This window comes from Trachymyrmex cornetzi, unplaced genomic scaffold, assembly GCF_001594075.2.
Source record: "Trachymyrmex cornetzi isolate Tcor2-1 unplaced genomic scaffold, Tcor1.1 scaffold299, whole genome shotgun sequence".
Taxonomy (NCBI): domain Eukaryota; kingdom Metazoa; phylum Arthropoda; class Insecta; order Hymenoptera; family Formicidae; genus Trachymyrmex; species Trachymyrmex cornetzi.
In genome coordinates, this window is record NW_017297680.1 from 1125105 (window position 1) to 1152491 (window position 27387).

Here is a 27387-nt window from a genome sequence, read left to right on the forward strand (position 1 = left end):
CAATTTTAATGAATTTTTTATTAATACCAATGAATACTTTTATTGTATTTACGTACATTTTTGGTTCAGTGCATGTAATAAGTATTATTTATTTAAATAAATTTCAGCAATCGCTCACTCAACTGTTGAATCTGCTAAACGCAGCTAATATCTGTACATATTAGATTATGACGTATCAATTAATTAATACATAAATTAAAGAAATATGAAAATTTCCGCAGATTTCTTTCCTATTTTTTATTAAAAATTTAATATTTGTTTAAAAATTATCTAACATCTGTTTATATTAAATATTAATATAAAATTCAATTTTATTAATTAAAAATAAATTTTTAATTCGCATAATTTTAATAAGCATGTACATAAAATAAAGTAAAATTTAATTGCACGATTCATATAAGTATGATAGATAAGTTTTGATTTTTATTTTAAACAAGAAAAAAATGTATTACTGTAGTGTATCCTGAATACACAGCTCTATCAAGCTAGTAGGACCAAATTAGCAGAATCAAATTGGACTTATCGGAATTTTTAGAACTCATTTTGTAAAAAAGGTGCCCGGTTTGACGTGGAATACCTCATAGATTATAAGTATTATATATACTAATAAAATTTAAAGAGAAAAATGTAAAATATTAACTGACTTCAATGGTATGTACAAATTAGTACAAATTTCAGTTGCGTTAATTTTTGCCCTATGTTGTTTTTTTTTTATGGTCCTGCCAGTTTAAATATTAAACTATCAGTGCCACTGTTTTCTTGGAAATGATACGTAATATAAAATTGTTTTTGGCAGTACAAAATAATACAAATTCAATCGTATTGATTTCTGATATTATTTTTCTTTTATTTTGAATTAATCCTGCCAGCTTAATATTAAGCAGCGCCATGATTTTTTTCGAAATGGCATACGGTACAAAATTATCATTAATGGTACAATTTAGTACAAAATAAGTACTAAAAATTCCGATAGATCCGATTTGATTCTGCTGATTTGGTTCTGCTAACTTTATAGAGCTTGAATACACTGATATAACTTAATAGCGTAAACGCAATTACGAAAGTTTTATTAAGTGATTAAACTCTAATATAAAATCTTATAAATGCATTCAAAGATTAAATATCGATATTTAAACCAATTATATGTAATTGTCAAGTAGTTACAATTTATATAAATATATACCTGTAAGTAAACTCTCACAATCAGAGAAGTTAAATGCGCGCTACCATTGTATAACCTTTTCATAAAATATAAACAATAGGTTCCAGGAAAACACAAAATATAACAGACGAAATAGAGAATAATAAGAACGAACAATCAATACCGACACTTTACATAGAAATTTGACTGATCAAGAAGAGATTATCATCGTGTAATAAGATCTTTGCGGAGAAAAAGGGAAAAAATATTACTTGTGTACAATCTCATAATTTGTTAATATTATACGTTTGTAAGATTACATACAGTAATTACACATTACAAATCATAGAATTAAAAGTAAAAGAACAGAACGGCTAATATTGTCTGCATTGAATGTACATTGATCGAATCTATTACTTCTTCTCAAGATTTTAATAACCATTGATAACAATGTATGAGGTATGTATAAGATCTGATTACGATTATACTTCTATTTAAATTATTCATATTAGAGAACAAATACAATATATTTTTTAAGTAATAATTATATATATATATCCGAACAGGTTGCTATTGATAAACACTACATTAAGAATCATCCCCAACTTCATAATCCAAATTGGGTTAGAGTCGGTAATGTTCAGTATATGTTCATATATCCAATAAAAGGGGGAAAGAAAATGCAACATAACTTTTTTAGATATAATCACAATGGAATGATAACTCAATACTCACGAAGTCAAGTATTTTGGGATGGGTTAGTGTAAAATACAAATATTCTTTGAATTCTATGTAATTCTATGTAATTAAAATATTGCTAAAGGTGTAGCTCACTCATCATTCAGTATAATAGGCTTGTTCTTTTTAGATGAATTTTTGCACCAGTTCATCTTTCTTCCTTTTCTCTTCAGGAGGAAAGAAAAAGAAGAATGATAAACTGGTGCAAAAGTTCAGTCAATAAGAACAGGTCTATTATTTATATTTCATAATCGATTTAAAGTATTTAATATTAAAAATTGGACGTTATTAGTATAGTCGTAATTGTAAGGATAGGCGGAATAAAAGCCTAATTCTACTTAGGTTCTTTTGCCGGAGATTAGCTCTTTATATAATATTGATCATAATAGAAAAGTATTGTAACATACAACTTCTTAAAGACATTACATAAATTCATTTGATACTACACCCATTTGTGTATAATATAAAGGTAGCAACTTATTTTAATTTTTATTAAAATTAAAATTTTGTAATTAGGCCTTTCTTATATATATTATTATGTATTCCGCCCATTCCCTCAATTAAAGTCCAACTTAATTATTTTTAAAGATTTCGGATCATTGTTAAACTTAAGTGTGGTATATTCTTTTTATAAAATTTAACTAAAATAAGATAATATTAATTGTATTTATTTATAAAACATCGACAGTTTTTATGCAATATACTAAAATCGATTATAGGTAATTGCATATACGACTTGATTTGTACTAATGTATAAAAAAGAAGTATAGCAACTTCAAACGGTTTATATACAATATTTAATTATCAATAACGCGTATTGAAGTAATTTTATAAATTTTGATAAATAATGTTTATATATTACACAATTTGAAAGTAATGTTAAACTTTCACTATGCCATTTCAGGATGTACTTATTATATAATCAGCAAACCAAAAGAATTCTACACTGGTCGAATACTAGTTTGTTGGGTTCAATATCTGTTGACATGACACAAGATGGAACCAAGATATTTAACAGTTCATTACTGAACAATTTAGACATTTTATGTATCACAGAGCAAAGCATAAAAGAAAATAGCAGAATTTGTTATTACTCGTCATGGCAAACGGGCAGACCACTAAAACTTATTGATCATGGCGATGAAGCTGCCGAATGGATAACCAAGTATGTATTCAATAACTTTTTATGTTTCGCATTTATATTATTATATAGAGAAAATATTAAATATCAATAAATTGATATGCACAGAGGTTTGAAATTTGACGCACCTATACGTTTATTAGAAAGAAGCTGTGATCCTTTAATCGAGGAATCAAATATTATAAGAGAAAATTGGATAGATTATTGCGGGAAATACTCAACTAGATCAGATGAAAAGCCGGTAATTAATATGTTTCAATTACAATGTTTATATTACTTATTAACAGAACAAAATTACTAAAGTTTTAATCTTTATTATATCATGCCCACAAATAAGTTCGTTATATAAAGCAGTAACACCAAAAGCAAACAAAAGATATACACATTTTTTCAAAACAAATTAATTACTATATATGTAATTTATACAAATGTCATTACTTTTATGACAAACGTCATTTATAAAAGTTTTATTCTTAGCAACTCATCTAATTACAAGTAAATTATATTTAATCATATCAAACAATATAGTATGCTTAGTCCTGCAATCATGAATTAAACAAAATATAAATATATATAATTTACGATTTACATATAAATATACATAATTTCGAAAATTAATGGTATTAATAACTATTGGTAAAACAATTTTTAATGTCATATAGTGCTAGAAGTTTAACACCATATACTAGAAATATAAGTTAAATTTATTATTCAAAATAATGTTATGAATATCAAAATAATATTTTCTCATCAGGAAAAGTTCGCGGATTTAACGCGTTGCGTATTAATGACAGAAGTTACGTTGCATAAATTACTTCGAGAGGCAACAAACGTATACAATAATTATGTGATTCGTCCAAATATTGTTGTTTCGACACCACAATCAACCTTGCCTTTTAGTGAAGAAGATTGGGAATGGGTAAAGATAAGAAATACAATCATTAAGATAATAAAACGAGTTCCAAAGTAATTACACATACACACATATATATGTATGATTTGATAATAAAAATATCAGGAGCAATCCTTATATATATGTATATATGTATATACATATATAAATATATATTGCTCCCAATTTTTTATTATCAAATCATTTGATACAGATCTAAAATAATTTTAATAAATTTCAAATTTTTATTAACTTAAAAGTTTTCTAATCTCTAATAACTGAATTTAATCCTTTTGATATTTTATACAAAATTATCCCTAATTCATATTAAAATATATTTTCAGATATACAAAATATAAATTTTTTCAATTTTAATTTCTTCCCATTAGTACCACTATTTCTTTGTTAAATTTTTTAAATATATAACTTCTACTCTTTTTTAATTTCAGATATCGCATTGCGGTACCTTATTCATATTCGAACTTAAAGTACCATATATTTTCCAACGAGGATGATACAGCACATTCAGGAGTTTATTGCGCACCGATCGTATCTGGAGACATGGAAAAAGACGATCATGTATACGTTTATTATAATCCCAATGAGAAATCAGCCCTAAACGGGCCTTTCGGTTATACTTTTTAATACTTTGTTAACATCTTTTTAGTACTTGTATATTAATTCGATGTTATAGATTTATTTTTTTTATAACTTTGTGCTTGGTTACACAAATCAAATTAAAAATTTATTTAATGCAGTAATAATTCGATTTGTGTAAACAAAAATAAAAGTATACGCGATTAAACATAATCTTATTTTAACAATTATTATTATTATCAATCTTACATTAATTTTAACAAGCAATTATTTATCAATTTCAATTTTTTAAAATATGTAAAATGAAATTGTAAAAAGAAATATTTCATAATCGGCATAATTTTATTCTAAACGGTGCTCGAGACCTAAAAATTAGTTACATTTTATAAAATAAAAATATACAAATATACTTTTTAATTTGCCAAATTAATTTTTTTTGCGATGAAGATATCTGTAATAAAATTTTGCCTCTGCAATTTTATCTTCTGTTTTTTAAACTTAGTTTTAGAAAAATTGCAAAAAATTAAAATAAAATAATTTTTCAATATCTATAATTTTTCTGCTTATAATGACAAATAATTTGAATAATTTTATTTGATGTATTACAATAATTTATTTGTAAAAATAATTATTATTACAATCTATATCAATATCGACAGACTAGAAAAATCAACTTTTATCTAAAGAAATAAAAAATAGTATATATAAAATATAAAAAATGTAAAAAATATAGAACAAAAATATAGAATAAAAATATGAAAAACCGTAAAAAAATTATTTGCACATAAAAATCAATTTTTTTAAAATATGCATTTTGATCTACTTTCAATATATCCTATACTCTAATAACTGATATCAATTTGAATTTTTCGATTATTTATACGGTATTAAAGGAAAATATAACAGGCAAATGAGAATTAAGCACGGTAATTGGAGCGCAAATTAATTGTTTATTGTGTGCTTTTTAAATTATTTCCTTTAATACCGTATAAATAATCGAAAAATTTAAACGTTTCGGCTTCATTCCCACCCATCTTCAGTGACAAAAGAAATGTTTGACGTTGATTTAAGAATAATTTAAGGACACAATAAACAATTAATTTGCGCTCCAATTACCGCATATGACGCATTCTCATTATATTTTCCTTTAGTCTTTTTTTAAATTTGAAGAGTCCTAATTGTGTATTTTTTATACGATATTCTTGAAAATTTCACACATACATAGTGTGCAAGAAACTTTCCTAATACCTTACTTTATTAAATATTTTTATGTAGATTTATTAAATAGTTCTTTATGTAAATGGCTCAATTCTTTTCAATTATATATAAAATTAATAATAAACTACCCTTACATATATTTTTTAAACATATAGGAAGTATTATTAACTTGTTATAACTATTTCTACGACATAATAGTAACTGTACTAACAATAACTAAAAATAATAATTATTTTTACAAATTAATATTTATAAAAAAAAAATCAATAGTTTTTCTGTAGAGAGATGCATGACAAATAACATTTAATCGTAGGCATAGTACGATTTTATGGTTGTTAATAGAACGTTCGATTCGAATTAACCGCTACAATATGGACGGCGTTGAGAGTAACTTTCTTATTGGCTGTTAAGAAATGCTGTGCTAGAGCACATCTTGTATTTCCACCACGGTAGTTAAAAGCCTTATCAGATAAGAAAGCCATAGTAAGAGTGGGAGTGATAATGTACACGCACACTCACTCTTCCCAAGTCTTATCACGATTATTTCTGTGTCCCCTCTTTAATCAGTCAGTCGACATGTTGAAGTTTATCAAGATGGACATCACAACATCGTGGTTGCAACTATTTATAATAATATTTGGATTACTCGTGTCGTCCAGTTCATGTAGCAAACTGGACAGTAAGTAGAACATATTACATTTTAATTTCTGAGTGTGCGTTCTTTTGGAATACAAAATATAAATACAAAACACTGTAAAATGTTTAATAATTAAGCCACTGAATAAATTATTTGATCATTGTGTATCGCATTTTACCCATCGTTTATAATAATTAATTTAAATTTTGTTCATAAAATAACTAAATGACTTAAAATTTCACAATATCAGAGTAAACATTTTTATATGCAGTTATATATGACTGTATATAAACATATGACTATATATGATTTTACATGATTATACACATTGAAAGAAAGATTTTGTTAATTTAACAAGCCATCAGTACCTTTGACAAATGATTTATAAATATGTGACAACAAATTGATTTGTTATAATTGCTGCCAGTCTGCTATAGCAACCAATTATTAGTAATGGAAGCAAACTAAGAATGTAACTTATTTTTATAACCTGACTTTATTTACTGATTATTTTGATTATTTGTTACATTGACGAATAATGAGAAATGATTTGCAATCTTGTAACTGATCGTTTTCACACTAAATCATTACATTTGTTGTCCCTTGATTTGTTTCTATAACAATGTCATTTCTCACAGTACAGGATGTCCCAAAGTTTTTGACACACTGCTTGTGGGCATATAAAGCGAACTAAAATGAATCGAAGTCTTTTACCTTTTGCACGAAGCACAAAGAACCATAGATAAAAATTTTTTTATTATCATTTTGAAAATTTTAAGGATCTTGAAAATAGGCCTTTTTTATCTAATTGTTGTAAAAAAAAATACATAAACATTAATTAATTAAGAAGCCCGATTCATACAAGAGCTACTCTGATGATAAAATAATGTATTAAAATTTTAGATCGATTAGTCAAGTATAATTTCTTTGTAATCGTGTCCAATAGCGAACCATCATTTTTTAGAGGCACGCCGTTGAAACCTGAAATTATTATACATTAAATCCATAAAAAAGCATTGCACACAAAAAATTTGTATGCACCTTTTAAGATTAATAAAATGTAGTACAAAAAGTTTCAAATCAATGCGTGCGTGCGTGTGTCTCTATTTTATTACAAAAAAATTTCTAAAAATCGGTAGAATTTTCAGTCGAGACGCTAGAATGTTCTCTTAAGATATCTTTAAGAGTTCTTTAAAAAACATTTTTAAAAACTTTGAAAGATATCTTAAAATTGTCTTATGCGTTGATTTTACCCGCTTATTCAGCAATTTTTAGAAATTAATATCTTGTTAACTGTTGCGAAAATTGCAAAATGGTACAAGACTTTTCGACTCGGTTTAGTTCAGTCTGCTCACAACCGATGTGTCAAAAAGTTTGGGACACCCTATCAGTGCGTTTTTACACGGATTTTTAACTTCAACTTAACGTTGATGTTATAACAGCTATTTAAGTGAGTCGTGTTTACACATTCAGACTTATCTTTATTTCAACTAGGCTAAAAAAAATGAAAGAAAGTAAATAAATCAATAAGCTAAGTAATCTTTTAGGTCTATATTTACGCGACCCGATTTACACCGAAGTTATAACATTGCGTGTTTACACGTCTTTTTTGCGTCGATATAATTATACTAACAATTGCGTGATTGTGATTAGTGATTGGCGATTATTTTTCAACCAAAATAATCACCGATTGCTTTGTTCTATCTGGTAAAAAAATAATCGTTAATCATCAGTCACAATCGTGCATTCGCAGTGTGATTACGGCTTAAAGATTGATCTCATCAATTCTAATTAGTCGACCGATTAAATTTCAGAATTACCTCGAAAATTACCAAACTGGGTCTAGCAACTAAAGAATAATGTAATATATGTATATATTTTGTTATTACCGCATATGTGATACCAAAATACGTAGAATTAATTATTTTAATGAAAAGTATTATTTAGTTATTAATTAAACTATTACATTTTATATAAATAAATTATAATTTGCAGAAAACTAAGATGTTTTCAGTTTTGCAGTTGGCAATTCTGAAATTTAATCGGCCGATTAAGCTAATCGGAGTTGGTGAGAGCCCTAGTCTCTTCATCAAACGAGTTATTACATCAATGTAATAACTTCGTCGTAAAATAACGTTTATACGACATCTAATGTTAATAGTTCATCCGATGTTATAATTTCGACGTAAATCGGGCTGTGTAAACATAGTCTATGAATATATCTGCCTTTATATTATATATGTATATAGAAAATTATTGCTAAAATAAATTTTATTAGTTAGCATCACTCATTCTAGAGAAAGAGAGATTACATAGGATAAAATTATAATTGTAAAAAATGTGTTTGGAATACTATGCATACAATTTCATGATGTTTTTAATTAGTCATTTTAAGCCATATCCTGATTAACGTTGCTTAACTTCTGTAATTTTACAGGAACTAATGCTTCGATAATGAATACAATATTAATAAACAAATATATGTGATAAATTAGTTTAGTTATGTAATTTCGTATATCATGATCATATATGAAATTATATATATATACATGGATATATATAATTGGATTGTATAATCAGACAATCATATGAATTATATATGTATAATAATATATATTTATAATATGTATGATCATATATAAAAACTTTTTACTCGGATATCTAAAAATGTGAGCAGTGTTTCAGGATACTTTAGGCTATATAAAATCGCGCACATCACCAGAAATTCAGGCAAAAGCAGCTAAAAATGTCGCGGAAAGATTATTGGGTAAAGAAATATCTAAGTTGTTTATTATGATACTGGATACCGATTTGGGGCCTATTGGTAAAGATACTTTTAAGGTACGATATTTACTCTCGAATATAGCAACTACACATTTGTTCGTGAGTACTTATTCTCAAAAGAGTAATACGATAAATATCGAATAATTTTTTACAGATAACAAAAAATCCTCTAGACGAAATCGAAATTCGCGGAACTTCCGGGGTGGCAATCACATGGGGTTTACATTATTACTTAAAAAACTATTGCAATGTTCATATATCATGGGACGGTACACAAATTGAGTTGCCAAACACCCTGCCGGAAGTCCGAGTTAAAATTATATCGAACGACAGGTGAGAGTGCGCGCGACATGTGATTTGTGATAATCCGATATATTATTTGATGGCATATATTTATGTTATTCCCTAACTTTACAGATTCAGATATTATCAGAACGTGTGCACAGTGGGTTACAGTTCAGCCTGGTGGCAGTGGCACCAATGGGAAAAAAGCATCGATTGGATGGCCCTTAATGGGATTAATCTTGCCCTTGCTTTTAGCGCGCAAGAAGCGATCTGGCAAAGACTATATCAAGAATTGAATCTGACAAAAGAGGAAATCGACGAACACTTGGGTGGACCTGCTTTCTTACCTTGGTTGAGTGTTCGTATTCCTCAAATTTCTTTGTGTAGGATACAATAGAATATATTTATTGTGATAATGTAGGGCGAGGATGGGCAACATTCGTGGCTTTGGTGGACCATTATCATCAAATTGGCATAATTATACCATATGTCTACAACACCAGATTCTTCGGAGAATGAGAGATCTGGGAATCGTCCCGGTACTACCGGCATTCGCCGGTCATGTACCGCGAGCTTTTGCCAGACTTTTTCCAAATGCTAATATGACGAAGATCAATCCATGGAATAAATTCGAAGACAAATATTGCTGGTACGACCAAAATAATCTATTTATATCTCACACAATTTGTCTCTCTTCCGATTATTGTTTAAAATAATTTTTTATAGAGTAAAATATTTATAACTGTAACTGACAAAAGTATTAAGAAAATAGATACAGAATATTCTATCCTTTTTGTATCTATCATTTATCAAATAAAAATACATTTCAGAAATTGGTTAATTTTAATTTAATAAAATTAATTCAAATAAAAAAAAATAAAGTTCCAATTTGTGTAATATAATTATTATTTTCAGCCCTTATTTGTTAGAACCGACGGATCCATTATTTCAAACTATTGGAGAAAAATTCCTTCGAATGGTGAGTTAAAATAATTTCAATACAAATAAATAATTATGAATATTTCATTGTTGCAGTACATCGATGAGTTTGGTACCGATCATATTTATAATTGCGATACTTTTAACGAAAATGAACCCGGTAATAGTGAGCTTGCCTACTTGGGAAACGTCGGACATTCGATTTTCTCGGCCATGAACGCAGTCGATTCGAAAGCAATATGGTAAGTCGGTAAATTTAGAAGGACAGACAATTCATTTCATTTTACACTTTAACACTTAAATTCTTCGGATTCGACAGAAATATTAATTTTATACACATACGTGGACATATATACAGGATGGTCCCAAACATTTCAGCCAGATTTCAAGATTTTAGGCAATTTAATTCTGAACAAAAAGTTTCCTATAAACATGGGTCGAAAAATGCTTCCATAAAAAATTATCGCCCAAAAACCTCTAAAATTGCAATTATTTTATACATTTTTTAAAATATCAAAGAATATACGCGTTTTTTGAAAAGTACCGAAATGAAAGTTGTAGAGAATTAAATTATCTTTCATAAAAAAAAGTAAAGGGTAAAAAAAATTAATTTCTTGAAAAAATCAGAGTTCTTTAAAAAAAACTTTACCGTTAATTACCAAAAATTACTTTTGTGTACATTTAAGATTGATTATCTCGAAACACCTCTATGAAATGCACCACAATCATTTTAGTCTCATTTAAAAAATAATTTAATTCAATACAACTTTCGTTTCGATACTTTTTGTTCAAAAAATACATTCCTTGATATTTGTAAAAATGTATAAAATAATCGTGATTTTAGAGATCTCTCAGTGACAATTTTTTAAGGAAGCATTTTTCGACCCATGTTTATAGGAAACTTTTTGTTTAGAAGTAAATTTCTTATAATTTTCAAAGTCTGACTAAACCGCTACTTTGTATACAGGGTGTATCTTAAATAACACCCACTGATCATATAATGCTATTCTTGATTAAAAAACTGAGTCGAAATGTCCTGTTTTTTTGTAATTTTGCAATTTTCACAATAGTTAACGAGATATTAATTTCTAAAGATTGCCGAATAAACGGATAAAATCGATACATAAGACAATTTTAAGATATCTTTCAGTGTTCTTTGTAAAATATTTTAAAGATGTTTTTTAAAGAACTCTTAAAGATATCTTAAAGTTGTCTTATGCGTCGATTTTAGACATTTTGCTTATTGGGTAACTAAAAAAAATATTGCGAAAATTACAAAATGTTAGAGGACTTTTCGACTCAGTTTTTTATCAGGAATAGTACTATATGATTAGTGGGCATCATTTAAAATACACCCTATATATAATCATGTTTTTACGTCAGATACATCATGCGACTTTTCTAGGTTAATGCAAGCTTGGCTGTTCGTGCACGACATCATGTTTTGGACAAAGTCCAGAGTGAAAGCTTTCTTGACCTCAGTGCCCACAGTAAGTTCGCAATATTAAATATCAATCGTATCTCATTGCCAAATACACAACTAATGCATGAACCATTCCTATAACAATAATTATTAGGTAATTTTAATATATATAATTATGTAATTTATTATTATTAAATTATAAAAGTATATATTATTATTCTTATTGAATTATAAATGTATTTAATTATCTAATGTATTTGGCCATATCTATTATTATTCTTATTGAATTATAAATGTATTTAATTATCTAATGTATTTGGCCTATTCATCTAGTACGACAAATCTACTGTATAAGACAGAGAACAGAAAACTATCGATAATTATTTCAATAAAATATTAATCTAACGGGGGGGGGGGGGTAAATATTTCTCTTTCCGATTAAAAAAATAACTTTTGTATATTATCATAATTTTGTATACGTCATTTTTCATAAAAGTGACTAAACTGTTATACTAAATGCAGGGACGAATGTTGGTATTAGATCTACAGTCGGAACAATTTCCACAATACGGTCGATTGAAATCCTATTACGGTCAACCATTTATTTGGTGCATGCTGCATAACTTCGGCGGCACCTTGGGAATGTTTGGTTCCGCGCCAATTATTAATCAGGTATATGAGAGAATTCTATATTTTCTTACATCATTCTTTCTTTCAGTTTTTATTAAAAGACTAAGAATGTGTATATCACTATGTCATTAACATGCCAAAATATAAAAGGAATTTCAAAATTTTAATACTTATAATCAATTCTTTTTCTTTCTCTCTCAAGTATATTTAAATTTTTACTTTACATTTACACAATGCTAAAAAATAAATCTTTTTTTTGACAGAATGGCAGAGTATCGTCAAAAATGTATAGTTAAATTAAACATGAAATAAACGTGTAAATTTTTTAATTTTCGATTCTTCATATGTAATTTATTATTTTATATCTTTATTTAATTTTCATGAATCTTTTAATAATCATGAAAACTTTAAGCGTTAAAGAGTGTCCTATCACTTATTACAATTAGTCATTAGAATAATGAACTGAGTAAATTTAGGTTGCAAAATAATAAATTGACTTTTTTTCTTAGCGCACATTCGAGGGTAGAAACATGAATGACAGTACTATGGTGGGAACCGGTCTGACACCCGAAGGTATCAACCAAAACTATGTAATTTACGAATTAATGAACGAAATGGCGTATCGTCACGTGCCTGTCGACCTTGATAATTGGTGAGAACGTACATCTCGTATAATTCCGGTACACTATATGCAACGACAGGTTTTTCGTTAAAGAAGTGTCGTCTTAACGTTTTACCGCGTCTCGATAATCTATCGACAGAGCTTCTACATAATTCACGATGCAAGGTTACGCAAAAGCTCCTTAAGTTCGATTACATTGATATGATAAAAGGATTATTGATCGGCAGGTTCGAAAGTTATGCTACCCGAAGATACGGTGCATGGAACGAATATGCAGTAGCTGCTTGGCAACACCTCGGCAGAACAGTTTATAATTTTATCGGCACGCAAAAAATTAGAGGACATTACGTTATTACCAGACGACCAAGTTTAAATATTTCACCATGGGTAGACTCATTAATAATTACAACTGATTTATAATTGGTAGAAATTTATAATTGCATTTCATCTAATAATACCTGCAGAGGACACAAATGCGAAAATTTAATATTCACTTTAACGAGAGAGATATAATTAAAAAGAAAATGGGAATTGGCAAAAATTAGGGAACGTTGAGAACAAAATTATTTGAACTAATTACATTATTTAAATTACTCATTAATATTTTAAATTATAATGTAAAATGATTTTCTTTAATTAGATTTGGTATGATCGAAAAGATTTCTATGCTATGTGGAACATGTTTCTAAAAGCGAGATATGGTAGAGGAAATAATACTCTCTATAGGCATGACGTAGTTGATATAACCAGACAAGCTCTCCAACTAATAGCTGACGATATTTACGTGACTATATTAGATTGCTATAAAAAAAAGAATATCACTGCCTTTCAGTGAGTATATTGATATAATATCAACATATCCCAAATATATTACGCATATGATATTATATTTTATTATATTTTGTTATTAAACAGTTTTACTCGCCTAATATTAAATAATACAATTTTTTTAAATTAAAATAATTAATATTGCAAAATAAAAATAAGAGTCTTTTTCAAAGTTAAGAATTTCACATAGTTAGCTCATAATCATTGTTACATAATAAAAATTCACAATATATATTTAAAACATTTTACAATTTTATATCTATTAATAATTCCACAGATCGTCCGCAAGCGCTTTGTTAGAACTTTTTGATGATCTTGAATCTATTTTGGCATCAGGAAATAATTTTTTACTCGGCACCTGGCTAGCCCAGGCGAAAGATATCGCCGTCAATGAGGAGGAAAGGCGATCTTACGAATATAATGCAAGAAATCAAATTACCCTGTGGGGTCCAAATGGTGAGATCAGAGACTACGCGAACAAACAATGGTCAGGAGTGGTGGCGGATTACTTTAAGCTCAGATGGGAGCTTTTCCTAAAAGCCCTTGAGAAATCATTGGTCCAAAGAACCGAGCCCAACATCACTGAGATTAACGACAGAATATTTCATGAAGTCGAGCAACCTTTCACTTTATCCACGAAGCTTTATCCAGTAGAAACAAAAGGTATTTGCTTATTTATAACAATTTTTCGTGAACACTACATCAATAACTCTTATTTAATCGGCAGAGACCTTTTTTCATTTGTACTCTCTGTTCTATGCATCTGAATTACTTGCTCTGTTTAGAATCAACTTTTTTTAAGACCGATAATCGAAATCATTTCTATCATGTTTTATTCGTTTTATAAGATTATTGAAATACAATCTTTATTTAAGTACAGTAAAATATCTAAAATAGTATAAGTAAAATCCAAAGTAGCAAAATGACGATATAACGTTTATTAGATATTACTACGTCGTTATTCTGCTTAGAATGTTAATAAATAACCAACATTTAGAAAAAATTTAGAAAAGATTATATGCATAAATTTCAGCAAACAAATTTTTTAATTTATTTTTTATTTTCAATAAGTCTAATAAATTTTATTCACTCTTTTTTAGGTGATACTATCGACATAGCAATGAAAATAATTTCCAAGTGGTACGAAGGAAGATTATCATAATCGTTATTATTATCATCAAACACGTACTGAAAAAAATTATGTTCTAATGTCTTTTTTTTTATTTAGATAAGATAAGAATATATATTTTAAAAGCAATATAAATAAAACTATTTTTAGTAAAGCATATTAAATACGCGTTTCCTAAGCATATTTACGTTTATATTGAAAAATTTAGAAAATTTAGTATCTTTTTATAATCCATAGGATATAATTACTTTTCTTTCTACAAAGAAAATTAATTTCTTCTATTGCAATATTCGTATTTTTGTTTCTACATATTCTAAGATTGTTGTAAACCTCTCAAGAATTAGAACGTATAACGCAACGGTAACAGACGTCTCAGGTCCATGCTGAGCGCGCTGGCAGGATTGTCGAGATCACGCAGTGCTTGCGACGTTCTCAACTTCGCATCATCTCTAGTGAGCTCGTTCTTCTCTACCACCTTCTCTAGCAGCTGTTTCAGCTGCGGTCCGATGCCACCCTCGGCGGATGAATACAAAATCTTTAAGACTTCGTCCGTGTAGCCAGCAAAACGCGCGAATCCTTGTTTTCGCGCGTCTTTACTGAGGGCGTCATAAAGATTCGCCATTTGCTGAAGAGACGGTCTAGGCGGTATTTTGGAACGCCTTAAATAATTATTCAAACTTGGACGCGGCACTTGAGCCACTCTTTCGCCAAGTAAACAAAACCTGCGATGAAACAAAACAAAAATAAAAAAAAGTTTCATTAAATGCACTTAGTAGTTAATATCAAATATACGTATTATAGCTTCTGCGAAATTCTATTGAATTTTCTCCATTTTAGCCAACACGATTATTTTTAGTATGTTATAACATTATAATTTTGTAATGAAAATGTTATCACCTTGTTTCCTCTTCTTCTTCTTCAATTTTTTCTAATTTTTCGATCGATGTTTCCACACTTTTTGACTCATCGCTGTCATCCGATTCGTCGCTGAACAGGGATGTAGTTGTCTTCACGATTCTGTGAATTTCGTCCACGACGCTGTCAACGGTAGGTTTCTTCGTTTTCTGAAAATCCGACACTTGCGTAACAGAAGCCTGTATCGATTGTTGCTGCGTTTGGATCTGGGTTGATACTTTGCCAAAAGAACGTTCAGTATTTAAAGATTCTTCGTTCTCAGTGACTTTTGGATTCGATTCCGGAATCTCCTGCACGAGCTCTGGTGATTCGTGATTCGTTTCCGGCGTTGCTGGTAATTCGTAATTCGTTTCAGTAGTTTCTTGATTCACTTCTGGTGTCTCTTTGTGATCAGATACAACGCTCGCAGTCGAAGTTGCTAAACGTTGAGTGACTTCTGTCGAATTATCATAAGTCTTGGATGAACTTTGGCTCGATATCTCATTCGCTAGAGTCGAAGTAGATATTATGGGAGTAGATGTTACGGATTTTGTCCTCTCTTCATGCACTTTTGCGGTCGTAGCTATTGAAGTTATAGAAATTCCCTCGGGTGTCGTCGATTGAGGTTGCTGTTTCTTCATCGATTGGGTCGTCGATATCGGTGAGGAAGTCGCTAACTCTAACTGCAATATTTCTTCCGCTTGGAGCAACTTCAGTTGCTCAACTGCGTGAAAAATTACCTGATTCAAAAATAAATCATATAAATGAACAGGCTTTACGGATATTACATATTTTTTTAAACTTAATGTATATAATGTTTATAAATAGCGAGTAAGTATGTATATATAAGTATATAGGACGAATCCGTATTGTAGGTACAATGCACTGAGAGAAAAATGTACTAAAATTTAATGAATATTTATTTGAATAGTGCTAGTTGAATATTTACTAAATGTAAACATATTTATAGGTATATTTATTTGATACAAAAACCGTTAATTTGATTTAATATGTCTTATTATAGTACTGATATAAATGGTATATCAATACTATTCAAACAATTATTCATTAAAATTTAGCACATTTTTCTTTCAGTGTACTTTTATTTTAATAAATATTTTATTTTATTATGCTATATTAGAAATAAAAATTTATTATATATATAGAATTACCAGAATTATTCGAATTTTTAAACCACACAGATAAAAATCGTGAAATTAATGTCACTATTAAGAATTATTAAATGAAACGCAAATTGAATGATCTTAACATGATATTAACGAAGAAACATATAAAGTATTTCCGGATTATTACGGGCAAGATGAGAAGCATCGCAATTATACGCAAGAGAACTTAATGTTCAGAATCTCTCATCAAATTTAGTAATCAAGTAAAATGACTCACCTGCATAGCAGCGGGGAGATACGAATTTGAATACACTGATGTTGAAAAAGCCGGCGGCTTCCTAACGATTCCGGCGATAGCCTGAAGCAATAAAGAATTTTAATTAACATTTCCGCTAAAGCATGAATACCCGTAGTTCTCCGAGCTATTAGCCACGATTATGATATAAACGCGTATTTATATGGAAATATTTCACATTAAACGTTAATTAGGCGAGAACATTGTTACTATAACGTTAAATGTTAATGTTGATATTTAAAGCACAGAATCGTTTGCGCAAAATTAAAATTATAATTTTAATCAGGAATATGAATTTACATTCTTCATATAACATTTTAATTTTTATTTAAATTATACAATAAATTTCGATTATAATAATTTTCATGTTTTCGATTTTTTAAGATACAGAAATAGCAATTTTTCTGTAATTTAATATGCGTTAATGACACTAAATAGCACAACATTATATCTCACTAATGCAATATTAAATATTAAAGACATATAGTGATAATAAATATCACTTACCTGCCGGAGAATCATTATCATCATTAAACTGCATAAAACCTTCATGACAAAATATTTCTTTTACTAGTGCAAAATAAATTCTACCTCTTTATACGCACTTTGTAAGCCACAATTCACAAATCTGCTATACTCTCTGGCATAAACTTATCACAATTCAATAACAAGAATCACTCAAAAAGGATTCAAAAGTCTAAAACTGTTGAAATGTAAGATGTATCACATTAGTCTTGATAAAATTTCTAATAAAACAAGGAATTAATAATTACGGACAATTCTGAGATGATTCAAAAAGAAATTACAGAAAAAAATTAAACACTTTTGGTCTGAAGTATTTTTATATCATTGTGTGAAAAAATAATTCAGACGATAGTCGAGAAATCGACAATTTTCACGGACTACATCGAGGTTCGCAGGCGGCTGTTGGGACAAGACTGGTCTCGAAAAGACTCATAACGGTCCCCCATGTTGTCCTCGGCGTCGCACACCTCCACACTCTTATGCGATCGCGTATGTAAACGAGCGGGTCCCTGTACAGGATTGTTAATTGCGTTACAAGGCGCACAGGCGGCAGCAAGCCGGTACTTATTGGTGCCGATGGGTAAATCACAGTATGATGCCTAAACTAAGCCGTCATCCGTATGCCGACCACGTTTCGAGACGAGAAGCCGACTTTCCGCTATGCACTCGTCCTCGATCTCTCTCTAATTGGACTATACGGATTATATAAGAAATTATATGTAAATTTTCGTATACAAATTGCTAGAATAATTTATGATGTAATATTATCTTCTGACCAAAATTGTAAAAATGCTAAATTTTCAAGTCACAATTAATTAAAAATTTAGAAAATTTCACAAGATATGCTGGAAAAATAAAAATAAATAATGACTGTTTTGAATTCTTCGTGCAGTTTTAAAGACAAATTCAATATTTATTAATAACTAATATTTAAGTATTCAATTGTTTAAAATAATTTAAAATTGCAAATAAACTTGTTAATTACTTTTAAAAAAATTACAATTTATGTAAAACCGATTTTGCAAAATAGCAAAAACAAATGCAAAAGAGCTAAAGATAATAGAAACACAATTTTTAACAAATGCTTTTATATAGTGAAAACATGTATTCGCACTCTTCACATATATTGTTACCGCTGATCTATAACCCAGTTATTCCTATAGCTGATGTATTCGCTTCTGCCATTTTCCGTTTTAATCAACTTCGAAGTTTAGTAACTCAATCACTTCACTCTTTCCAACGATAGCATCGAGCTTTTTTGTTACATTCCATCATTCTAACTTTCTCCTTTATGGTACAAGTCAATTTTTTTGCTAAGTGAACAATTTCGATAAAAATTGACTCGAACACAGTAAGGTCGATGCAAAAATCACAATATTCTCACATAAAAATATTATATCAAATTATAATCAGAAAATGTATAATAGCCTAATTTTCGTGTCTTCCTTATCTTTCTTTGTAATATCAAAGCTTTTTCTTTTAAAAACCTTTGACAATTTTAATCGTTTCTACATTTTAGATATATGTACAATATATAACCTCTTCTTTAAATTAACCACGCATTGATGAAGTTCCGACCTTCACGACGATTTCGCAACAGTCCAATAAGAGTAAAATTTCTCGGTCGAAAACAACTCTTTCAAGGAGAGTCGGTCACGGCACTTTGTCCCAGAACAATCGAAAAAAATGACCCGACCGGTTTTTCATACGACTCACGTATCTTCTGTTCGCGATTTCGAAAATGTTGTCTTCTAGAAGACCCCACTCATCATCACGAAATTCGCTTTTATTCGCAAAATAAATTCGTTAAAAAATGAATTCTCATATTCCGCATTTTGACAAATTAAAAATATATCGCATTGAGAAAACAAAAATTTGTCCTAATGTAATAAAACAGACAACTAAAAATAAAATATTCCTTTGCGTTGAAATGTTATATTACAACAAAATATATCATTAAAGCAAGAAAACAATTAAAATTGACAAATATGTTCAATATAATAACAATGTGTTCGTTAACTGTTATGTGATTATTAAACTGTTAAAAAAATAATTTTTATTCTACTCATGCAGTTTATAAACGAACTACAAAATTTTTTTCTCAGTTTTCACCATTCGTTATCGTACCAAATTTCTTGTTCCTATCGTTAAAATACATTTGTGCATGTTGTAAGATAAGATACAACTGTTATCCAAGTCATCATTCGCTCCGCTGCTGTTGCATCTTCAATTAGTTCAGCATGTTATTTTAGTACAAGGTTGATATAAACTTCATTATGAAGTTAACAAAAACAACGTTAATATTCATACACATTCTATTTAGAAAAGAACGTAAGAAAATCATGATTTTTCAGAACGCAAAATGTGAATAATATTTTTCTTCCATTATATTCTCAAGAGAGAGAAAATTTTCAATTATCGAGCTGACGTTAAGAAAAATATTGGGATAATTTCAAATGATATCATGCTACAATTATATACAGGATACTTTAGTTTCGTTTAATGATCAAAGAAAGTAATCAAAGAAAGTAATCAAAGAAAGTAATATTTGAAATACTTCGCATTTCAAATATTTCTTTTCATTTAAACTGCGTGCCACGCAGTAACGGGAGCATTTCTCTTCGCAATTTGTTTCTCAACGAAATATATTTTATCATTACAACTGATGTCTGCCGCTATAACGTGCACATGTGGGCGCCCTTATGCGATTACGTCCTGCTTATTACGCATGAGACGGCATATATAAACAGCGTTAAGTATATATACGATGTGTTTCTTGTGAGTTCTAACCGGTATACTCTATATCGCGGGAATAAGTTACATAGAACGCTGTCAGAGCTTCCTTACTACAATATTCTACCTAATGATGGCAAGAGCGACAAGATTTATGTGGTTGTTATTTACGGCGGTAAGTTGTTAACCCATAAACCAGAAATTCGCCTCTAAACTTGGTAGTATACCAAACTTTCATGTAGTCCTTTTTATCAAAATTAATAAATTATTTATTAAAATAAAGTTTTAAATGTGTAACGTAACGTAAAATAAATGTCTCTTCAAATTTAATATTATACAATTAATTCCAATTTAAACTAAATATAAAAATTTTTAATATTTGAATTGACAACAAATATTTTCTTTATATGTTTATTCTCTCTACAATAATTGTTGAATTTATCTCTGTGTATTTTCTATAATTTTCTCATATTTAAAAAGCTACTTTTTGAGCTTGCTAGGATCTTACTTCACATTAACGATTTAATGTCGAACATATGCATTATATTAAGGCATAAATTAGTTTCTCTTCAGAAATATTACTTTCGTAATAAAGAAGTAAATAAAAATTTCTACAGGCTGCAATAACGCAGGCGAAACCATTAAACCCATCAATCGACGAATCTATCAATGAAATCGACCATGATAACACAAATTTGCAAAAAAATTCATTTGGATCGAATAAACAACAGAATTCTGCTTTGCCGACTAACGAAGAATCAATACAAGATACCATACAAACTGATGCTACAAACTCGGCAGTTGGTACCGTGATCGATACGACCATACAGTCAGTAAGTGTATCTTCATAAATTGATGAGACAATGACGTTTCATCATTCCATTCCGCTAATTAATTATAATTTTAATATGTATTGTTAGGCTATCAGTTTATTTCAGTAATTGGATAACTCACTAATTCTCTTTGCAGAAATTACTCATTGTCATTTTTGTCTATTAAATAATTAATTAAATAATTAATTAAAATCAATTTGTCAATTAACGTATTCAATAACTAAGATTATAAATATAATTTCAAAGTAGAACATAGAAGTCACAATAATATATAATAAGAACATCGTTACGATCTTATTTTTCACTATAAATTTTTAAGTGACAAATGACGTCATGATAACGTCCTATATATGTTATGACTTAATTATAACTCTGTGGTCTACCTGAGCTATAGCATTAGTATGTTCATAGTATTAGCATATTTTAGTTGAAATAAATAAGTTATAAATTAAATTGACAACAATCGACCAATTTTATACAATTTTTCTGAAAAATTCACATATCAGATATATAGACATTATGTTTTCTGCATAAATTTTTGTATTATTGAGAATATTCACGTTCTTAATTTGATTTTTAATTTTTAAATAAAAAAGATTACCTCTCTCTATTTTCATAGTTTCTCTCTATATCATGAAGCGTCATAAAAATGCATTCAAAAAGACACTGACGTAAAATCAATTTTTTTGGCAAAGTTTCAGGAAAATTCAACGATAAAACCGGGTCCGTTCTCTTGGTTCCTGACACCGCTGGTGCAGAAAATCCAATTCTCGCCACAATCGTTCCTGAACGATCGTCTACCGCTACTGAAAGATGTGCTAAACATTCTAGGAATTAACGTGCTACAAAACGTGACAGCGAAGCAGCTAAGTGGATCCGGTCTATTGCATTTCTTGGGTCCTAATGATTCTGGTTTCTACACGAACCGGCTGGAACCGGCCGGTTTTCTGGGCGGTAACGGCTGGTTCGCCAACAAAGGTGGCATTCTCGGCGGACCGGGGGCCATACTCTCCACCGGCAGCCTCCTCACGGATTATCCGACTGCTTACAGAAGGAAATAGGACGGCCTATCGTTTAATTAGACGTGCAATGTAAATAATCGAAGAACAAAAACTGTGCAACATAGTTCTGAAAATTTCAGATTTGTCAAGTAACTTACTGAATGTCGGAGATTCACAATCTTTCCTCTTAATCGAAATATTAAAGAACAAAAAGTAATGATAAAAGAGCGAAAAGCAGTATTTCTAACTTCCATACAAATTTCATAAGAGATCATTAGTGAAATGCTTTGACAAATTAAACTCAAGAAATCCAAATAGATAATATTAAGTAAATTATTATTAACATAAACATGATATCACATTTTTTACACATTTATATTCTTATTTTTTTATGTATACCCGTAATGAAATAAAACAGATTTAACAAATTAAGACAAATGTACCATGAAATTAAAATCAGTTTCTATTTCTATCCCCAGTAACACATGTTGATTTTATATACGTTTCTTAAATGTTTGTGGAACATTAGATACGTTTAGAAAACGTATATAAAACGTATATACCAATAGGTATTACCTGAGATATTACAGAGTAATGTTGATATTAGTGCATTTTTTATGCAATTCAACAGCAAGTCGACAATTCGCGCTTCGGATTTTTAATAAGACGCGAGTCTCGAGTTACCGTAGACGGGACAGCAAAAGAAAAAAAGGAAATAAAAATTATTAGCCGTGCGAAAAATGCACGGCAATGCACATTAATGGAGAGTGCGATGCGTTATTGGAAATGCATAAGATATCCGGTATCTCGCGAATTCACAGCAAGCGGCTACGCGGTATTTTACGAAGTTGGACGCCGCATGAAGTGGAGGTAAGCCACGAGGAATTTCATTTCTACCGAATTGAGATTCGATCTCTCGAGTCCGACTGATAGTCGATGATCTTCGACGATCAGTGTACTCGTAGACGAGGAGTCTCTTCGTCTACGGTCTATTACTCCCTATGCGATTCCGCTACCTGTAATCCGACCACACTGAAATATCGCCTGTTACACGAGCGATTGCGTGCCGACATCTCCGGAGGCGAAGTTTATTAAAACCGTATGACTGATTTGTGCGGTTGATATCGCTGAGAAAACGACGAGAGCTACGTATATGTTTGAGATATTTTATAATTGGTAATATGATCGATACAAGATCAATTTTTCTCGCTGCAAAACTAAACCGATTTTCAAGGATAACCGTAATATGACTTTATAAGTAGTGTTCTTTTTAATTTAAACGGAATTTTAAAACTTTATTATTTTTACGCATTGTGTGTACATGTACGTGTGTGTATCAGACTTTTTATTATATGCTTCTACTATTGTCTTAAATTTATTAATTTCGTCAAATTCTCCAGGATAAAATATTCTCGTTACGTGACAGGCATGCAAAAAAAACAAGAATAAATTGTGAAAGAGGAATTTCTCAATCAAATTAAAATTCGATCTGTTTCATCCGATCAATAGCCATGTGTATTCGTGTGTATTCGTAGTTTCCGGTTAAGATTAAATCTGTTTACTGTCTAGTTCAATACGAAGGAGGAGTAGCACTTGATAAATTGGCAATAATACGCTGCGTCTGTATGAGCTTGTGTACAAGCTATACACCTGTATAAGCAGCCGTGATCGATGAGAGTGTGGCGACGCAGTTTGCAGCGCCGTGTGTCGTTTATAGATTAATTCTACGTGTCAACAGTTTGTCGTGTCACGCTTTTATTGACTCGTTAATATATGACCACAAATTATATAAGCTCAAATATTCAAGAATATTTCGAGCGATACAGCCCGTTGACATTGAATTTATTAAACTGTTGCAATTGAAAGTTATAATTATCATGAAAAGAGCATGTAATATTACACGTGTGTGTAAGTATTATCGTAATACGTATCGCGACGTTAATAATATCTGCATTAACCGTCTTGTATCCTGGCTGTTCTACGTTGTTTACGTTTACGACGTGTTCAGGAATTTATTACGTTGTTACATAATTAAATCGAAACTAGGGCAATGTTATATGTAGGTATACGTAGCAAGAGATTTATAATGCATGCAATCGAAGGATTTTTATAAAATCTACAGCTAAAACTCAATATAATTATATTGATAAATAAGTTATTTTTGTAGTTTTTACTAAGATTAATAATTTATTTCAAATGACTTTTTATCGTTCGAACAGTCGTTTGCATTTTATCATCGATAAATAATCTATTTATACTCAGATATTCTCAATAATCATTAATATAACAGCAACTTTGGAATAATTGAAAACAATATATTAACGTACATGTTTCCAGTTCACAATTTACAACAATTTGCTAAAAATATCAGTAACAAGCGATTTAAAAAAAATTAATAATTCCAACAATTTCCACGCATAATTTATAAATCAGGGAGAGATATTTACTATGTGTTACCGTTTTTCTTGGAAATTAGGGTTTTCTAATAGCTGCGAAAATTACTGGTATATATTACTAGTTAGTCGAAATGTTATTAATAACTATAACTCTTACAATAGCCGCCATTATTATAATTGCGAAATGAGAACATGGACAGTTATGTTGACCTGCAACGTGTACATGAATGAAACTTTCCCAGGCCGAGTTCGAGTAGAATAGTACGAATCGTTAGCGCAACTCGCGGAACTTTTTAATTAGCGACAACAGAGAGAGAATATTGCGGCGGAAAATCCACGCAGCACAATTGGACAGGTGTGCTATAGTACTTCCCGCTATAGTATCTCCTCGATAATATATTGAGCTTTTAAGTCTTTTAACTACCCAGAATGGCGATCAATAAATCGTATATCCGAAAAAGAGAAATGACATGGATTATAAATAGGCGACTGCGTCCAAACAATCATATCGAAGTTTCAATGTTCAAGAAAAGATCGGCAAGACGATAATTAGAGGTTTTTTTCATGTAGCGATAATCACCACGAAGGATTTATGTAAAATGTAATAGGCAAGGTCTTTTGATTCGTGAGTGGGAGGATTAGCGATCGTTTAACTCACGAAACTAACGATGATACGCTCACGATCGCCTTAGAATTAGGTGGGTCAATGAACGTCCACGAATCGATGTTTGTGACGTAAGTACGCCGCTATTTTGCCTCGTAACCTTGAACATAAACTTGGAAACTGGTTTGTCAGCGGATAAGAAAAATTTTTTGCGCGATGTGTAAGTGGTCACATGAGAAAAATTCAATCCATATATCTTCGCAAAGTTAACACACTATTTTCAGAACTTAGATATAATCTATCAATCATATACCTAAAAATGGGATATTTCGAATTTCACAGAGATTGTTTGGATGAGTTAAAAAAATCATAATTAAGAAAGTAAATAAATTGTTAAAATATAATTTGTTGTATATTATGTAGAATATAACTAACGTTTCATCAAAAAAAGAGATAATTATTGATTAATAAATAAATTAAAACAAAATGTTTTACTAAAAGTTGATATAAAAAATTTTGGAACTTTTTACAGTAAAGGTGAAACTTCTTAAATGCTGACACATTCTCAGGAGACTTTGAGCTTTGAATAAAGTTTGAGACCTAAGTCCCCTCTCATATCTCTGTAGGCAGAGAAAATCTTCCTGTAAATAATTTGGGTGTTTAAATTGGATGTAGTTATTAGTTACATAAAAGAGTTGGTCCAAATAATTGAGGGGTTTACAGTTTAAAACTTTTCACTATATATACGGACAGTAGTTGAAAGGTGCACCCTTTTTTCCCAATTGACTTCTAAAGTGACTGTTTTAAAAGAATCATAATCATACAAATCAAACATACAAACTTGATAATTATTTCATAAAGATAAGAATAATCAAATATAAATATGAGTAATTTGATTTTAATTAATCTTATATTATAATTTCTCTCTCTCAGGGACATATTATATGACCCTGGAAGTACAACATGATTATAAATTTAAGGCAAAATCATTACACTGTAAAATAATTATACTTTAACAAAAAACTCTGTAATTATCCAGGTGACAGGATCGGCTGTCAATAACACGTTAATAACGTTAAGCTAAACATTGCTCTTTTTAGACAATTATTTTTGTCATAAGAAACAGACCTTTAATTGATCTTTGGATGATACGGTCAACTATCAATTACATGGTCAACGACTAGGCTTGCGTTCACCTCAACGTTCACGCACCCCCGAGCACCTACGTCGGATCGTGAGTGGGTGTCATGAGTGGGGGTTCGTCAGCAAGGGGGGCGCCGGCAGATTCTGGTGGGGATGGAATAAAATCTCCGAGTGTACGGGGAGGCAGTCCAGTCAAACTAGTCAGTCGACCGAGCGATGCGGGAAGCGACGGTTGATCGTCGTCGATTTCCATTTCCATCGACTCCGTTCGCAAGCTCGTAGAGAGCACTGCGAAGGTTAACTGAGAGATGCGGAAGGGATTGGTGATCATGCGTACGTAGGGAAGAGTAATCTCGCGTCGGGTACGATGCCGCGAAAATTCTCGCTTCAAACAACCCTACGACAACGACCAACGCATATCTCGACCGGCTTGCACCCCTATCGACGCGTCGCGCCTTCAATCGTGAGAAAAAAGGGAGAATCTGCCAATCGCGTCGACTATTCTCAACCTATTGGTGTCGTCGGCGAAGGACACTCTTTCTTTGCTGGAAGGGATTTCCCAGCGCGGTTAGTTGGGAGAGAAGCGAAAAAAGAGAAAAGTTCCTGTGAGAGATTGCTATCCTCGCCTGACATAGCGAGTAAGTAAAACATCACAACTCGAAAAAGAGTTTCCACCCTAGTGTGTGTTGTGCCACTTTTGATCACGTTCTCACGTGAAGGAGGAAGGGATGAACGTCCACGTGTGCATAACGCGTAGATCGTGAGTCGCGTTTGTTTACGGATCTGTTGCATCAAGAGTACGGTTATATTCAAGTAACTTTGATTAGCCTAT

The 27387-nt window shown here is 30.3% G+C and overlaps 5 protein-coding genes across 7 annotated transcripts in view; 4 read left to right on the forward strand and 1 right to left on the reverse strand.

Moving 5' to 3' along the window:
* The window catches only part of LOC108762430 (uncharacterized), a 7424-nt gene extending 2944 nt beyond the window's left edge, over positions 1-4480 (forward strand). The window contains exons 5-10 of the mRNA XM_018509426.1: positions 1263-1600; positions 1708-1898; positions 2784-3044; positions 3129-3261; positions 3775-3939; positions 4362-4480. Of these exons, the coding sequence (XP_018364928.1) occupies positions 1592-1600; positions 1708-1898; positions 2784-3044; positions 3129-3261; positions 3775-3939; positions 4362-4427 (825 nt within the window). The 5' untranslated portion in view covers positions 1263-1591 and the 3' untranslated portion in view covers positions 4428-4480. The remainder of the gene's footprint in view (positions 1-1262; positions 1601-1707; positions 1899-2783; positions 3045-3128; positions 3262-3774; positions 3940-4361) is intronic.
* A 1823-nt stretch (positions 4481-6303) lies between these two features.
* On the forward strand, positions 6304-15055 carry Naglu (N-acetyl-alpha-glucosaminidase). 2 transcript variants are annotated; one of them, XM_018509423.1, is made up of 14 exons: positions 6304-6406; positions 9042-9205; positions 9303-9481; positions 9566-9784; positions 9855-10082; positions 10349-10412; positions 10469-10614; positions 11778-11862; positions 12318-12467; positions 12935-13077; positions 13275-13434; positions 13688-13878; positions 14153-14538; positions 14976-15055. In XM_018509423.1, the coding sequence occupies exons 1-14, from the start codon at positions 6304-6306 to the stop codon at positions 15035-15037; spliced, it is 2280 nt and encodes a 759-aa protein (XP_018364925.1). In that variant the 3' UTR covers positions 15038-15055. The 2 variants fall into 2 exon arrangements, with proteins under 2 accessions (XP_018364925.1, XP_018364926.1); XM_018509424.1 differs by having other exon boundaries at positions 6342-6406; positions 9050-9205; positions 14976-15037.
* A 240-nt stretch (positions 15056-15295) lies between these two features.
* ImpE3 (Ecdysone-inducible gene E3) lies at positions 15296-18135 on the reverse strand. Its single transcript, XM_018509363.1, has 4 exons — positions 17828-18135; positions 17303-17383; positions 15902-16638; positions 15296-15726 (listed from the first exon to the last, which is right to left on the reverse strand). Exons 1-4 carry the CDS (start codon positions 17870-17872, stop codon positions 15345-15347), a joined length of 1245 nt encoding a protein of 414 aa, XP_018364865.1. The 5' UTR covers positions 17873-18135; the 3' UTR covers positions 15296-15344.
* A 2498-nt stretch (positions 18136-20633) lies between these two features.
* Positions 20634-22766, forward strand: LOC108762406 (uncharacterized). The gene is made up of 3 exons (XM_018509389.1): positions 20634-20753; positions 21196-21411; positions 22107-22766. The coding sequence occupies exons 1-3, from the start codon at positions 20709-20711 to the stop codon at positions 22470-22472; spliced, it is 627 nt and encodes a 208-aa protein (XP_018364891.1). The 5' UTR covers positions 20634-20708; the 3' UTR covers positions 22473-22766.
* Positions 22767-26761: 3995 nt separating this feature from the next.
* LOC108762431 (calcium/calmodulin-dependent protein kinase kinase 2) overlaps positions 26762-27387 on the forward strand; it is a 71136-nt gene continuing 70510 nt past the window's right edge. For both annotated transcript variants that reach the window (XM_018509427.1, XM_018509429.1), the window contains exon 1: positions 26762-27193. The gene's annotated coding sequence lies outside the window, so the exon portion shown is untranslated. The remainder of the gene's footprint in view (positions 27194-27387) is intronic.